At 42.4% G+C, this 13,883-nt stretch overlaps 2 protein-coding genes across 2 annotated transcripts in view; both read left to right on the top strand.

Annotated features, from left to right (window-relative positions):
• AP1G1 (adaptor-related protein complex 1, gamma 1 subunit) overlaps positions 1-6,674 on the top strand; it is a 47,577-nt gene extending 40,903 nt beyond the window's left edge. Inside the window, exon 22 of the transcript XR_775151.1 lies at positions 6,657-6,674. The gene's annotated coding sequence lies outside the window, so the exon portion shown is untranslated. The remainder of the gene's footprint in view (positions 1-6,656) is intronic.
• PHLPP2 (PH domain and leucine rich repeat protein phosphatase 2) overlaps positions 1-13,883 on the top strand; it is a 39,815-nt gene that overhangs the window by 1,073 nt on the left and 24,859 nt on the right. The window contains exons 3-6 of the mRNA XM_010579682.1: positions 207-501; positions 8,559-8,692; positions 12,892-13,082; positions 13,525-13,650. Of these exons, the coding sequence (XP_010577984.1) occupies positions 207-501; positions 8,559-8,692; positions 12,892-13,082; positions 13,525-13,650 (746 nt within the window). The remainder of the gene's footprint in view (positions 1-206; positions 502-8,558; positions 8,693-12,891; positions 13,083-13,524; positions 13,651-13,883) is intronic.

Genomic DNA, 13,883 nt, shown 5'->3' with positions numbered 1-13,883 from the left:
CCGGCCCGGCCCGGCCCGGCGCGGCCGGTGCCCGTGGGGCTCCCGCCGGCTGATTGCGAGCGGTCTCGAGGGGGGCTCCCGGAGCGGCGGGGGGGCTCTCTGGACCCGGCCGCCCCCCTGGGCCCAGCAGCGCGCCTGCGGCCTGTGCAGAGGGGCCGCCGGGTCGGACCGGTGAGCGGCGACCTTCGAGAGAGGAGGGCAATTAGACGCCGACGCGGAGGCAGCTGCTGACGCTCTGGTGTGGGCTGCCTTGCAGAGAAACGTGAAGCGCAACGGGAGCAGGAGCTGCTTGAACAGGAGTCGGGTTGGTTCCCGTGAGAGGGACTGGCTGAAAGAGGACGCGGGACGAGGCTGCGTGTATGTTCACAGACGAGATTCTGCGGCGACTGCTTCTTCAGACTTACGCTTGGTCCTCTGTACGGTGGACACCCCAGCCTCTGAGATATGTGATGGAGAAGGGAAGAAAAACCTCTTTTTGCAACTTCACGGAGACCTGGTCAGGTGAGACCTGAGAAGGGATAAATCTGTTTGAGAAACATTTGCCTTAGTTTTGCAGGGCTCTGTTTACCGTGTGCCAATGTATGCTAGCAGGGCAGATACAGAACAGACAGAGGCGTCAGGTAGCAGTTAGACACGGCCTCGAGTAATGCAGTTCGTAAAAACAAAGTGGTGGTGTTGCCTTTTATGCATCTCTTAGTGAAGCCATAGGTGTTTTAGCTGGGAGGGTTTGGCTGCCGTTCCAACCAGAAATATGTCCTTTTTTTGTAGGTGGAGGCTATTGTTCATATACTCCTTTTTTATGTTCTATTGTTACGGACATTTCAGTGTCCAGAAAACTTAAGCTATTTAAGAGGCTGTAAACAGTTATTCTGAGTCAGTGAAACACGTAAGGTACTTTCACAGTTATGTCATGTAATATTTATGTGTTAGTGATTTTTTTGCTAAGAAGAGTTGCCAGGTAAATAATTAAAGGTAGACAGAAAGATAGTGTAGTAAGGGTTATATAAAGAAGGTCTAAGTATCAGATTATATGTTTTATGCCTGCAGTTGATTTAGGCTGAAAACAGACAGCTCAGAGTTTAACGTGCATGAACTTTACGCTGTGGGTATATTATGGACTCTTCTAGGTTTACAAGCTCACATTAGGTTTGTTAGGATTTAGATTTTGCATTGATCTTCTGGACTTTAAGATTCAGTTATAAAGTTTCTCAGGGGAAAATATTGCTGTGGTCTCCTTACTTGAAGGCTAAGCAGCAGAGACAACACACACTGAGCAGGACTAGTAGCTGTTTGTTTGATAGTAAAATGGAAGTCAGAAGTTGCATGTATCCAAATTTAAAAAAAACATGGCACGTGTTTGATCAGGTAGGGGGAGGGAGTGCTTAGTAGCAAGAGATGCAGAGAATACGATGTGGTTAAAATTGACTGTTGAAAAAAGTTACTTAGACCTGTTTGCCTTGTCCAGCCTGGGTTATCGGAACCAGGGACAGTTGAGTTAGAAACACTGTATGAGGATAGAAGGACACTAGAACATAGCCATTGAGGCTGCTGAAAATCTCCATTCGTTGCTTGAAGAATTTATAAGGAAATTGGCTTGTTTCGGACTCTAACAGTGAACAGATTTTCCAGCATTTAGAAAGAACAGCAGACCCTTTACTGCAGATCATGAAAAAGGCTAGGTGAAGCTTGTAGATGTGTTCAGAGAGGAATGTTTTGACTATTTGTAGCTTTTGAAACAGCTTTTGTGTTTGAATTCTTTCCAATATCTGTCTCTCTTCTCATGCTAGGTAGCTGTGCCAGACTGATTTGTGGCACGCTTTGCACCGGATTAGCAAATTGGTCCTGCTACCATTGTTTTGGAAGCAAGTACTGAGTTGTAAATGTTTACTTCCCGCTCTTGTTGCCTCTTGGTGTGTCTAGCACTTTGTCAAGCTTTGTCTTAAATTTCATGAAGTGTTCTTGATTATGGTGTGTCTGTTCCTTGTAATTCTCAAAGTGTATTTGCTGCAGAAGAGATCCCTGAATTACTTCCTGCTGGGGATGTTTTCAGTAGAGAAATGGGAGTTACCAATATTGCTTCAGTAACATCTGTGTTAGTAACAGGAAGAAGGCCTGAATGGTACCTGCTTGCGTGTCTACAGGAAGGTGACAGAGTGCTCAAGATATTCCCATGCCCTGTTGAGTCCTTCCTTGAACAAAGTTTGCTGATTACTTTAATAACGTGTTCACAAATACAAATTACTCCGTTAACATCTGATTGCATTTTACCATAGGTACGTTTGTCTCCCAAACAACTTCTGAATTCTTCACCCTTTTAATATCAGTAGGTGACTTTCTTTCAGAAGCTGAGTATGGCAAAGATTGATTTGGCAACTGACTTGGAAGACTGAAGCTGGACAGTAAATGGAAGAATAACAGAAACGTTTTTTGTGTATTCACTTTTAATATTCAGTGGTGTCCTTGTGATCATTCTGCATTTCCCTTCAAGTCTGTGCACAGGGGAGTCAGTTTCTGTCGGAACTTTCTTTTCTTCTCCACAGTGCACCTCAAGGATCTTTAGACCTCTCCTAGCTAGAATTTTTCCTTATGTTAGTATTGTTTCATAGTCAGAAATTATACCTTCCTGTGGAGGGGAGGATTAAACAAAAATAGCACAGATACCTTCTTTGGTCTGGACACTCCTCACAACAAAAATTTAAACTACAAAGATTTGAAAACTTGTTGCTTATGAAGAAGAGCTACAGTTGCAGCAGGAGTTGTGGAACTGTTGCTACTTTTTAATGGCTTTTCTGTCTCCTTATGCTGTGCACCTTGGCTTCACAGAGCTGCTTCTCTGACTAGTGGAAGTGTCTGGTACCTGATACGTGATACTGATATGGATATAACAGGCTGTTTGTGTCAAATAGCAGCTGCTGCGACAGCCAGGGTGTTCTCTGTGCGTGTTAGCAGTCAGTGTGTATTGCACTGGGTACAACATGAGTTTTTACATTTCTAATGTGATGGTTTCACACCACATTGCTTTCTCTCAAAGGGAGAGCGTATTTTTCTTCCTTAAGCTTTAACTATTGCGTCTGGAACCTGTCAGCCTTGATCACGTTAGTAAAGAAATTCCACATAGAAACTGCTGTTCCAGATACTAGTTTTGGTTTTCCCTTTCCTGGCCTATCCTAGGTTTTGTTAGTGAACCGCGTGGCTCTTGACATGAACTTGGACCAGTGATCCATTCACTCAGGTCTCCAGAATGTCTCCAAAGGCATTCAATGAATTGCTCCCTTTCCTGGTTTGAATATGGTCCGTAGCTAACAAGCTGGTTTGTTCATTGCTTTATTTACAAAGCCCTGTGCTGAACCTGTGAGTGTCACTAGCGAAATGCCTGGATTTTGCACTGGTGTTTCCCAGGTCACGGACCCAGCTTATGGCTGGTGCCAGAAGAGTAGCTTGGCTGTGAGCTGGGATTCAACTGCCCTTCCCACAAGGTCTTCACGCCTGAAATGTGTAATACCAAGCCATGCTTCATCTGCGGAGCAGTCAGTCGTTGCATCCTGCATACATGCAACTTTTTAGGTGTAGATTTTTCTGTAAACTCAAACTCTTTTGCTAGGTGGTGAACTTTGAACCACTTGTGGAGTTGTGCAGACGACTTGAAGAATTCAGGAGGTTTAACTTTTTGGGAAGGCTTTTGTCTTCGGCCAGTAGCAAGCAAACCTAGATGGTGCAATAGTATAGACTACTCTTTTGATTGGTTTTCAGATAGGAATGGTACTATGGCAAGAGAGGTACATTTGTTAGGGGGTTAGGCTTGAATAGATATTGCTGCCAGTGTTCATTTTGTACATGGCTCTTTTTAGAAAAGAAACAAAACTGAGGGCATTGTGTTTGATATCTTCAAGAAGCATATCAGTTTGATTTATGCAGAAAAAAAAGAAAATCAAGGGTTTTTTCAAATTAGCATTTGAAACCCTTGGCTTTTTGCTGAAGTGAAAGATGAGAAGAATAAAAATAATGAAAAAATCAGATCTCGGCTCCAGAGGGGGCAAGTATGGTGGGATGAGTATTCAGCTTTTTCAGGAGGGTAAGCCACAGTACTGTATCTCAGAGAGCACTGAGCAACCTGTAGAACTGTAATTTAATTTGTGCCATGAAAAGCGCTTATCCCTTTACTATATTGAGGTTCTTCCTGAATTCTGATGTGCAAGCATATTGTTCGGTGTGTACTCGCAAAAGCCTCAGTCCATTCAGCAACCAAATTGTAATGTTTGAGTGCTGGTTTGTTGGGTTTTTTCCCCCTAGGAAATCTAGATGCAGACTACTCGAAATGTTCTTTTCGTGAGTGACACTCAAGTATTTATGGTTCCTGAGCCATGGCTCACATGCTGGAAAAGCTGTTTTCTGGCAAGCATAAGGCTTTTTAATAGCAGAAGAATTGTAATCTAGAAGTAGTCAAGGGAAACTTGGGCAAGGCATTTGGAGATCCAGTCAAATCTCTCATCTTCTTCTTGGATTCTGTGCTGAAGGGTATAGAATACATCGGGGTTTACTGTATTGGAAATTAGCATTGTTGGGTACAATCTATTATTTATTCGTTTCTAGTAGCTTGTTATAGGAGACAGATACCCAGGTTTGTAATTTCCAAGGTTACCTCAGAAAGCTCTTGTGAAAGTTTGGTGTCATGTTTACTGATCTCTGTTTCTGTAGCAAAAAAATTAAGCGATAACATGAACCTCAGTTATATATTTGTAGAAGTGCTTGGCTCTAAGCTTCTAGATCTTGACAGAAGGTCCTAAAAAAGACTGAGAGCCTGCACTTGAACTGAAGAAATCTCTGCAACAAGAGAAGCATTGATGGCATTGCACTCTTTCAAACCAATCTCTTGTCCTGTGTCCATCTCGCAAAGCAGGGAAAGAAAAAGTGTTTCATAAATCAGCTTTTCATGCTGATTGTACAAAGAGCTCTATCTTAGCTGGACTAGGATCTTTTTCCAGGAGTTCCAAGAAGATGAGCCGTGTCAGAGTGATTGGTGGTGCTACAGGTGATCAGCACTGTTTGAATTTCCATTCTTGACTGCTGTTTTCCTTTTTGGGGTTGTGGTTTTTTTGGAAGCTATTTTCCATTTTATTTTGGAAAGCATGGGATCTGGTCCTTGCTTATAGGCTCTCCAAATTATTTCAGAAGACTTCTCATCTCATTGAAGATATAAAGTAGATGGCGTCATCAAGAGTGAAGTCATCCCAGTCACAGAGGCAAGTCATGCTTTTTGTAATACTAAGTCAGACTTGGATTCTGCTTCTAAGACACATCAAATGGTACCAGGTAACTTCCACGTGGTCTTGAGATTAAAATTTGATGCAATTAGAGCTAAACAACTAAACCTGGACAGACACACGTGAACTTCATGAAGTTCAACAAAGTGAAAAGCCAAGTCTTGCATGTGGGGGGGAACAACCCCAGGCATTAGTACACACTGGGGCCTGACTAGCTGGAAATCAGCTTTGTGGAGAAGGACCTGGGCATCCCAGTGAGCAGCAAGCTGACGGTGAGCCAGCAATGTGCCCTTGCGATAAAGAAGGCCAGCAGTAACCTGGGCATTAGGAGGAGTGTTGCCAGCAGGTTCAGGGAGGTGATGCTTCCCCTCTACTGGCATTGGTGGGGCCACACTTGGATTGCTGTGTCCAGTTCTGGGAGTACAAGAGAGACAAGGACTCACTGGAACGTGTACAGCAAAGAACCGCTAAGATGATTAAGGGACTGGAGCATCTTTCAGCTGAGAGAGCTGGGACTGTTCAGCCTGGAGAAGGCTCAGGGAAATCTTATCAATGTGTATAAATACCTGATAGAAAAAAGATGAAGATGATGGAGCCAGAATTTTTTCAGTGGTGCCCAGTGACCAGACCAGAGGCAATGGGCACAAACTGAAACACGGGAGGTTCCCTCTGAACATCAGGAAACACTTTTTCACTGTGAGGGTGACGGAGCACTGGCAGAGGCCACCTGGGGAGGCTGTGGAGTCGCCATCCTTCAAGATACTGAAAACCCAACTGGATGAGGTCCTGGACAACTGGCTGTAGGTGGCTCTGCTTGAGCAGAGGGTTAGACTAGATGATCACTCCAGAGCCTTGTTCCAACTTCATTGAGTTGGGGATAAAAAAGATTTAAAAAAAAAAAAAATTCAGAAATCTGATTTCCATTTTACTAATGCTAACAGATGGGCTGACTTCAGAAAAAGTATGTATTTAAAGTCATAGATACTTGCATTACTGGTTTGTATGATTTAATGCCATACTTGCCATGGAGATTAAACTCACTTTCTAGTCAATGTAATGGGATAGAAATATCTGTGCTAAATTGTTGGCAGGTTGAACAACAGTAATCATCTGAGCTTAGTAACTTGGCATTATGTACCTTAAACTGTGGAATCTGAGCATTAGTTCAATTTGGTTTGGAAAGTTTAGGTGGATTTGGCTTTTGCAAAATGTTTTCTTCAAAAAAGGCATTACAAACAATTGTGAACATGGCAGAAACTGTGTCTTTGTCATACATGTGGGTCATAGCATCTGATTTGGATACCAGAAGAGAATAGTTAGGCCTGGGGAGGGCAGGAAGGGGAAGGATTGTGCTTTCTGCTGAAATTTATCTGAATTTGCATTGAACTACACTAGTGTCGTGGTCTAACCCCAGCCAGCAACTAAGCACCACGCAGCCGCTCACTCACTCCCCCCCCATCCAGTGGGATGGGGGAGAAAATCAGGAAAAGAAGTAAAACTCCTGGGTTGAGATAAGAACGATTTAATAGAACAGAAAAGAAGAGACTAATAATGATAATGATAACACTAATAAAATGACGACAGTAGTAATAAAAGGATCGGAATGTACAAATGATGCACAGGGCAATTGCTCACCACCCGCCGACCAACACCCAGCCAGTCCCCAAGCGGCGAATCCCTGCCCCCCCCTTCCCAGTTCCTAAACCAGATGGGACGTCCCATGGTATGGAATACACTGTTGGCCAGTTTGGGTCAGGTGCCCTGGCTGGGCATGAGAAGCTGAAAAATCCTTGACTGTAGTCTAAACACTACTGAGCAACAACTGAAAACATCAGTGTTATCAACATTCTTCACATACTGAACTCAAAACATAGCACTGTACCAGCTACTAGGAAGACAGCTAACTACATCCCAGATGAAACCAGGACAACTAGCTAGCTCTTTATTTCCTTTTCTTTACTGGTTTAAAGAAGGGGCAGAAAGAAAAGGCAGTTTTTCCAAATGTTTCTGTTTAAAAAAAGCACCACCACAAAAAACTACAACAAAACAGTAGCAGCAGCAGCAACAGCATGCATTGCTGACAGTCGCCTGATTACATCTTGAACTTTAAATTGATGCATTAATATTATTCTCATGTATGAGTTTTGGAGTATACTTACAGTACACATCAAATTGTTATCTCTGACATTGCTTTTGGTCACATTGGAAGCTTCATGAAATTAGGATAACTCCTAAAAATCAACCAAAAATTATCACCGTTGACAGACATTGGTATTTAGCCCATTGAGCCTCATCTTGAAAAGGACGTTTGAAATGGTCAGTCTCATGATTTATAAACACCTGTTTAAAGAATAGGTGACAAATCGAGGTCCAGTGACCATAATCTGAAGCTAGGCACTTTTAGATTAAGCATGAGGATTTTTAATGGTGGATAATGAATGGACTACTGGAGCAATTTATTTTAACTCCCATCTTACATTTTCAGTGCTTAATCTTTTACACTAAGATTTTTTTTTTTCCCCCCAAAGTAAAACTTCTACTTTAGCTAGAAACTTTGTTACTTTTATTGCAGAAAATAACAATTCAGCCTCTCTGGAAGAAGTGAGGTGAGAGGATCAGAAAACATCTTTTCTGTTCTGAATATACTAAACCTGATGTTTCAGGAGAACTTTCTCTTATTGCCATTGTTCAAGTTAGCCACTGAATCCTTCCTATGATCTGTTGTAGTTCTAAAAACGTCTTTTCTTTAAACGTACCATTTGGGTTAATTTGCCAGAGCATGAGAATCTTGCACTGACGAGAGCTAAAGAGAATGGGAAATTTCTTTTTTCTTTCTTTTTAGAAGTCATTCTTCAGGAGGATTCTCATATGCTTTGCTCACAGCTGCATTTGGAAGAGAAATTTAAGTAGAGTTCTTTTAAATCTTTCAGTCATTATACATAGGGGGTTTTAATTATTTGGCATCTACTTTTGTGCAGTATTTCTGGTTTTGTTTCTTGTCATTGTTTCCTCCTGGTGCTCCTTAAATCATGCAATGGAAATGATCACCATGGATCATATGGGTTATGCCTATTGCTTTTCCTCTATGTTTTCCTTCTGCAATGTAATTTTTCAAGTGCTAACATTCTTAAGTGCTACCTGACAAGCAGGAAGCACAGACCCCAAGGATGCATGCTTGCCAGACCTTTTCAGAGGAGCAGAACAACCAGTATGTCAGTATTCTTTACACTTCAGCTGCAATGAGCCTTGTTTAATCTTTTGTGCATTCTCAAACTACTTTCTTGTATGTTTTGACAGGAGGCTGGAGCCCACAGAAAAACCCCTTCAGATTGTGTATGACTACTTGGCTGGGTTGGGTTTTGATGATCCTGTCAGAATGCAGGAAGAGGCAGCAAACTCTGATCTCAGCTGTATGATTCGCTTTTACAGTGGTAAGAAATTGTGTGTGTGCACACTGTTGCTGTTCCTGTAGCTTTAACTATGAGGCAGAACTCAGCTGAAGCCCAAGTCATTGACCTGTTGGGTTTATAGGTGGCTACATCAGACACCCAAAGTACCAGTAAGCATTTCATAAAATAACAAGTTTTCAAGATTAATAGAAAAAAACACAATTCTGTAGTTTTCTTCATCCTATCTATGGCTTGAGAAAAGACAGCTCCACAGGAAGACACAAGATTGCTCTGTTGTCTTTAGTTTCCAATGTTACAACAAATGCCTTACTGCTCCTAATGGGATCAGAAACATATTGCAGTTCAGTCTAGATGTGCCTGAAGATTGTGTTTCCAAAAGGTGTATGGATAAGGGCAAGGAAGGTCCTGGTCAAATACCTCCACAGCCTGTAAATAGAGAGTGAAGGTGCCAGCTGGTTAATAATAATGCAGGCTGCCATTAGAACCTAGTGCCTTTCATTGCAGAAAGGAGACTTCTGAGTGGCCTATTGAATCCATTTGGGCAGGATACCATGTGTGTAAGGAGCAACAGAATGATAGTCGTAGGCCTGTTGGCGTATGGTGCTAGCAGTCAGAAAACAAATTCACTGCAGTGAAGAGGAAATATAAAAGAAATAAGGGGGAGGAAAGCTGATAATGAAATTATTCCATTACTTTTAAATACTTCACCTGTGTATTTTTTGCATTTCAGAAAAAAAATCAAAGTGCTTTTAATGGAAAATTGTTCATGCATATTGGAGCTGGGTAGCCTGACTAAGCTGCTAGCCGTCATCTGTTTATTCAGTGTCAAAAAATGAAATCATAAGAAATCAGCTTCTCTACCCCTTTACCTGAGACAAACCCCTTCTGTCTGGGAGCTGTGTGTGTAACAGACTAAACAGTATAGAAGTATAATGGAGATGGAAAGAAGTATGACACGCGTACAGTCTGGATTTATAGGGCAAGGAGTAGGGAGTCAGAAGTTACTTCAGTTGGAAGGAGGAGAGGCATCAAGCATAGGGCTGTAGAGAACTTTTGAGGAAAAAATGAGCAATTCAGTTTGGGTATGTCAAGCAGGAACTGCTGAAGATTCAGGAACAGTGACTCAACTTCATGGAAGCAAGTAGGTAGAAAAATGGAATTGAGTAGTTTCAGTTAGCATGGGAGGGTAGTCCTGCTTAGAAAGAGGCTATGAAGGAAGAAGTACAAGGATTGAAGAGTGTTCAGGAGACCTGTTTTAAGAAAGTAAAAGCAAATGCTGACTAAGTGGTTCTTAAAGGTAGGGGAGGAATTAGAGGGAATGCTATGAAAGATTACGTGATAATTTTGCAAAGCCTGCAGCTGAGTACATAAGGGATGAAGTAACGCATTTTAGCCAGAGAAACATTACTTAGAATCGTAGAGTCACAGAAGGGTTTGGGTTGGAAGGGACCTTTAAGGATCAGCTAGTCGAACCCCCCTGCCTTGGGCAGGGCCATCTTTCATTAGACCAGGTTGGTCAAAGCCCCATCCAGCCTGACCTTGAACACTTCCAGGGATGGGGCACCCACAGCTTCTCCGAGCAACCTGTTCCAGTGTCTCACCACCCTCATTATAAAACATTTCTTCCTTAGGTCCGATCTAAATCTGCCCTCTTTCAGTTTAAAACCGTTGCCCCTTGTCCTGTCACTACAGGCCTTGGTAAAAAGTCTCTCTGTGCCTTTCTTATAAGCCCCCTTTATATGTTGAAAGGCTTTAAGAAGTTCTTCCCGGAGCCTTCTCCAGGCTGGACAATCCCAGCTCGCTCAGCCTGTCCTAATAGGAGAGGTGTTCCAGCCACCTGACCGTTTCTGTGTCCCTCCTCTGGACCTGCTGGAGTGCTGAGAGCAGCCTTCATGTTTCTTTCACTCCTTGGGGATGTCTCTTGGATTTCTGTGTTCTCTTCCTACATTTCTGTCTGCCTTTCTCATCTGATACATTGAGTTTTTTCCCTTCCCTGGTGCATGGTGAGTACGTACGCCCAGTTGGGGTGATAGGACTACAAGTGGATTAATAGAAATCTCGCATTAAACAGCAGCGAGAGGGAAGCATGCTTCCTCAAGTCTGTCTGTTGAGGTACTTGTAGGAGCCCAAGAGTTTTATGAGGGGAGAGGATGAGTTAGATTGGCCGGGAGAATGGGGGGAGGGCTTCCTCTCAATGGAATTTGGTTGGAGAATGGAGGCCAGTGACCCAGGTTGGATGGGGCAAGTTCAGAGACCAAATGTTATGGAGTCTTTACATGCTTCAACAATGGATCAAATAGAACAAGCTCTCCAGGGCCATCAAACAGTTCATCTGTGTCAGGTGTGACAGGTGTGAATTGTAGAGGGTCACACGCTTTCTCTGGTGGGGAACTGTCTTGATTCCTTCTATTGCTATAGCTGGACTTGTGTAGCTTCTAAGGTGGTGTTAGAAGTGCTAGCTCTTTCTATTGATGACCTGTATCCTTGTTCTCCATGGGAAAGCCTGTGCTGACTAATTGGAGCATGGAGTTAAGCATGATTACAGCGACGTTCAAGGCCAAGCTCAGGAGCTGCAAAGAGTGACAGGAACTTGCATACCCCTAGAGGTTAAGACCATTCGTACACATAGCTTGAGGAGTTATGAAAGAGCTGGGATTCAGAGTAGAAGTCCTTGAACGTTGCCCCTGGATGTTTCCTTAGCACTAGGACATAGATGTCATGGATGTTTCGGAGCAGATGGGGAAACTGGAGGATTAGAGTAGCTTCTTAGTAATATCTGGTACTTGGAACAATGCTGCTGCGGCAGTCAGTAGGATACCGCTTTTGGTGCCATAATACTGTTTTCTTACAAGTCTGGGGCTGGTCTTTCAGCTTGGTGAAATCCAAGCAGTTTTTTCTCTGGGTGATTAGAGTTTCTCACCATTAAAGGACATTTTACACCAAACTTTATGTTCCTGAAACAAAGCTACTGTTCAGCTAAATATTTCAGCTAAATTCAGCCTGGTAGAGACATCAAGCCAATGCTTTAAATTTGACAAGCTGAAGATCCTGCTTTCTGAGAAACAGTATAACAGCTTTAGTCGGTGGTTAACTTTTTGCTCCTAATAAAAGTTTGAAGTATGGTTTGTGTCTGGAAGTGGGGCATGCATAACCAATAGTAAGAATATTTTTCCAGTGGATCTAATTAGAGTTTTTGTCATTGTCTGGCATATATGTTGGCTACTCAGTTCCTCTGTCTGACTTTGGGGCTGGGGGTATATAAATACTTGCAGGTTGATGCTGCTTATGGATATCAGGACACCTGCAGGACAGTTCAAGATATAAGCAGCATGTCAATAGCAACTTCAAAAAAAAAAAAAAGGAACCTTTCCTAAGTAAGACAAAGGACCTGTTGCCAGGATCTGTCTTAGGGATTATTTAAGATAAAATGAAATATAAATTTAATAAGAGGAGATTCTTAACACTTGAAACTCATAGGTCCATCAGGTCAGGCTCATTCGTGTTCTTTAAAGTTTTAAGTGACTATTTGGAACATTTTCCTAGGCAGTAAGACAGTATAAACAGTGGACAGAATCTTGAAAAGCATCTGGGAGATTTGTCAGTATCATGAAAAAAAAAAAGTAGTAAAACAGGCAAGGAGGTAGGATGACCTAAAAGTAAGTGTGTGTGGATTAGAAGGCTGAAGTAGAATTCTACTTTGCTGGTTAGAGTCATAGCTAGCAGTGCACACAGCACAGCTATAACAGTCAGTGCTGGAGTCCTTTCATTTGAATCATCTTCAGGGAAATAACTTTCTTCTGTAGCTGATTTTCCAGGCCTTTCTTTAAAGCCCAGTTGAAGCCACTTATTTGATGGTTTCTGTGACTTTAGTTGACTCGACAAGAGTTTGAAATTGCTCCTCTCCGGCATCTGAATGAAGGATGTTTGGCAAGTGTGTAAGTTTGCTAAGGTCTGTAATTACCTGTGGATTAAAAACACACTACATGACAATTGTTATAACCTTGTACTGGAAGGCATACAATGGTTGCTTATCAGACATTAGTGCATTGACTGTGGAAGTTGCTTGTCCTCAGCGTGAGAATTTTTTTAAAGTGCAACTTGTCTTTCCTCATTCTTTACAATAACTGATTTTGCATGTTACAGCTGTGTTGCTATTTGTACTCACAGCTGAGAATGAAGAACAAATGGAAAGTAAATGCTAATATCCCCTTTTTCTTCAGAAAAGCCATGTCAAGTGGAACAGTTAGATCGCATCCTGCTTTCTGGAGTCTATAACGTACGCAAAGGAAAGACCCAGTTGCACAAGTGGGCAGAGCGCTTGGTAATTCTCTGTGGTACGTGCCTCATTGTGTCCTCTGTGAAAGATAGCCACACGGGGAAGATGCACATCTTGCCTCTTGTTGGAGGGAAGGTAAGACTTTTTTTGGTTAGCTTCCTGTGGCTTAGAAAGGAAGAAGGGATTATAATGATGGGTATTATCCACAAGAGCTTAATCTAGGCTTTTGTAACAAATTACTGCATTAACATGTGCAGAGAGTTGTACACCCCCTTTCTACATGCTTTGCTTAGGTGGTAGTCTTAAGGCTAACAAACAAAGAGACGCTAGTTCTGCTTTCATGTTAGTAGCCAATGTTGTGAATGGGCATTCTGGAAATTATTACTTCTTCAATCTACTTCAGCAGAAAGATGTTAAGAAGGATTTACTTCTGTGTTTCTCTTCAATAACTTTACAACTGTGTTTTCAGCAAAATGTCATGTTGCTGGTAGTCAGTAATACCTCACCCTAGACTTCAGATCCATTGTAATTGCTGCAGTTTAGGCAGACTGTTTTGTTTTCAATTCTCCCTTTGCAGGTGGAAGAGATGAAACGTAGGCAGTACACGCTTGCTTTCACATCTGCTGGAGCACAAGCTCAGACATACCATGTTTCCTTTGAAACGCTGGCAGAGTGCCAGCGGTGGCACCGACAGGCATCCACGGTGAGGCCCTGGAGACTGCAGTAGTTCAGGTGGTGGGTATGGGCTTGTTAAGGGTTTTCTGATGCAGGCTTGTTATGCAGGCAGAGATGAAGCTAGAATGCTGGAGAAAACACCCAGGATGCTTTCCAGCTGTCTTCATTTCTTACGTGCTCAGGACTATAGAGATTTTCTTCTAGCCTGTTCTTCTCTCTCTGCCTGTGCAACAATGTTTGATAGTAGTTCTGCATTTTTTT

Source organism: Haliaeetus leucocephalus, unplaced genomic scaffold (genome assembly GCF_000737465.1).
Source record: "Haliaeetus leucocephalus isolate CR32 unplaced genomic scaffold, Haliaeetus_leucocephalus-4.0 Scaffold668, whole genome shotgun sequence".
NCBI lineage: Eukaryota > Metazoa > Chordata > Aves > Accipitriformes > Accipitridae > Haliaeetus > Haliaeetus leucocephalus.
This window is presented reverse-complemented; position numbering and strand designations above follow the sequence as displayed.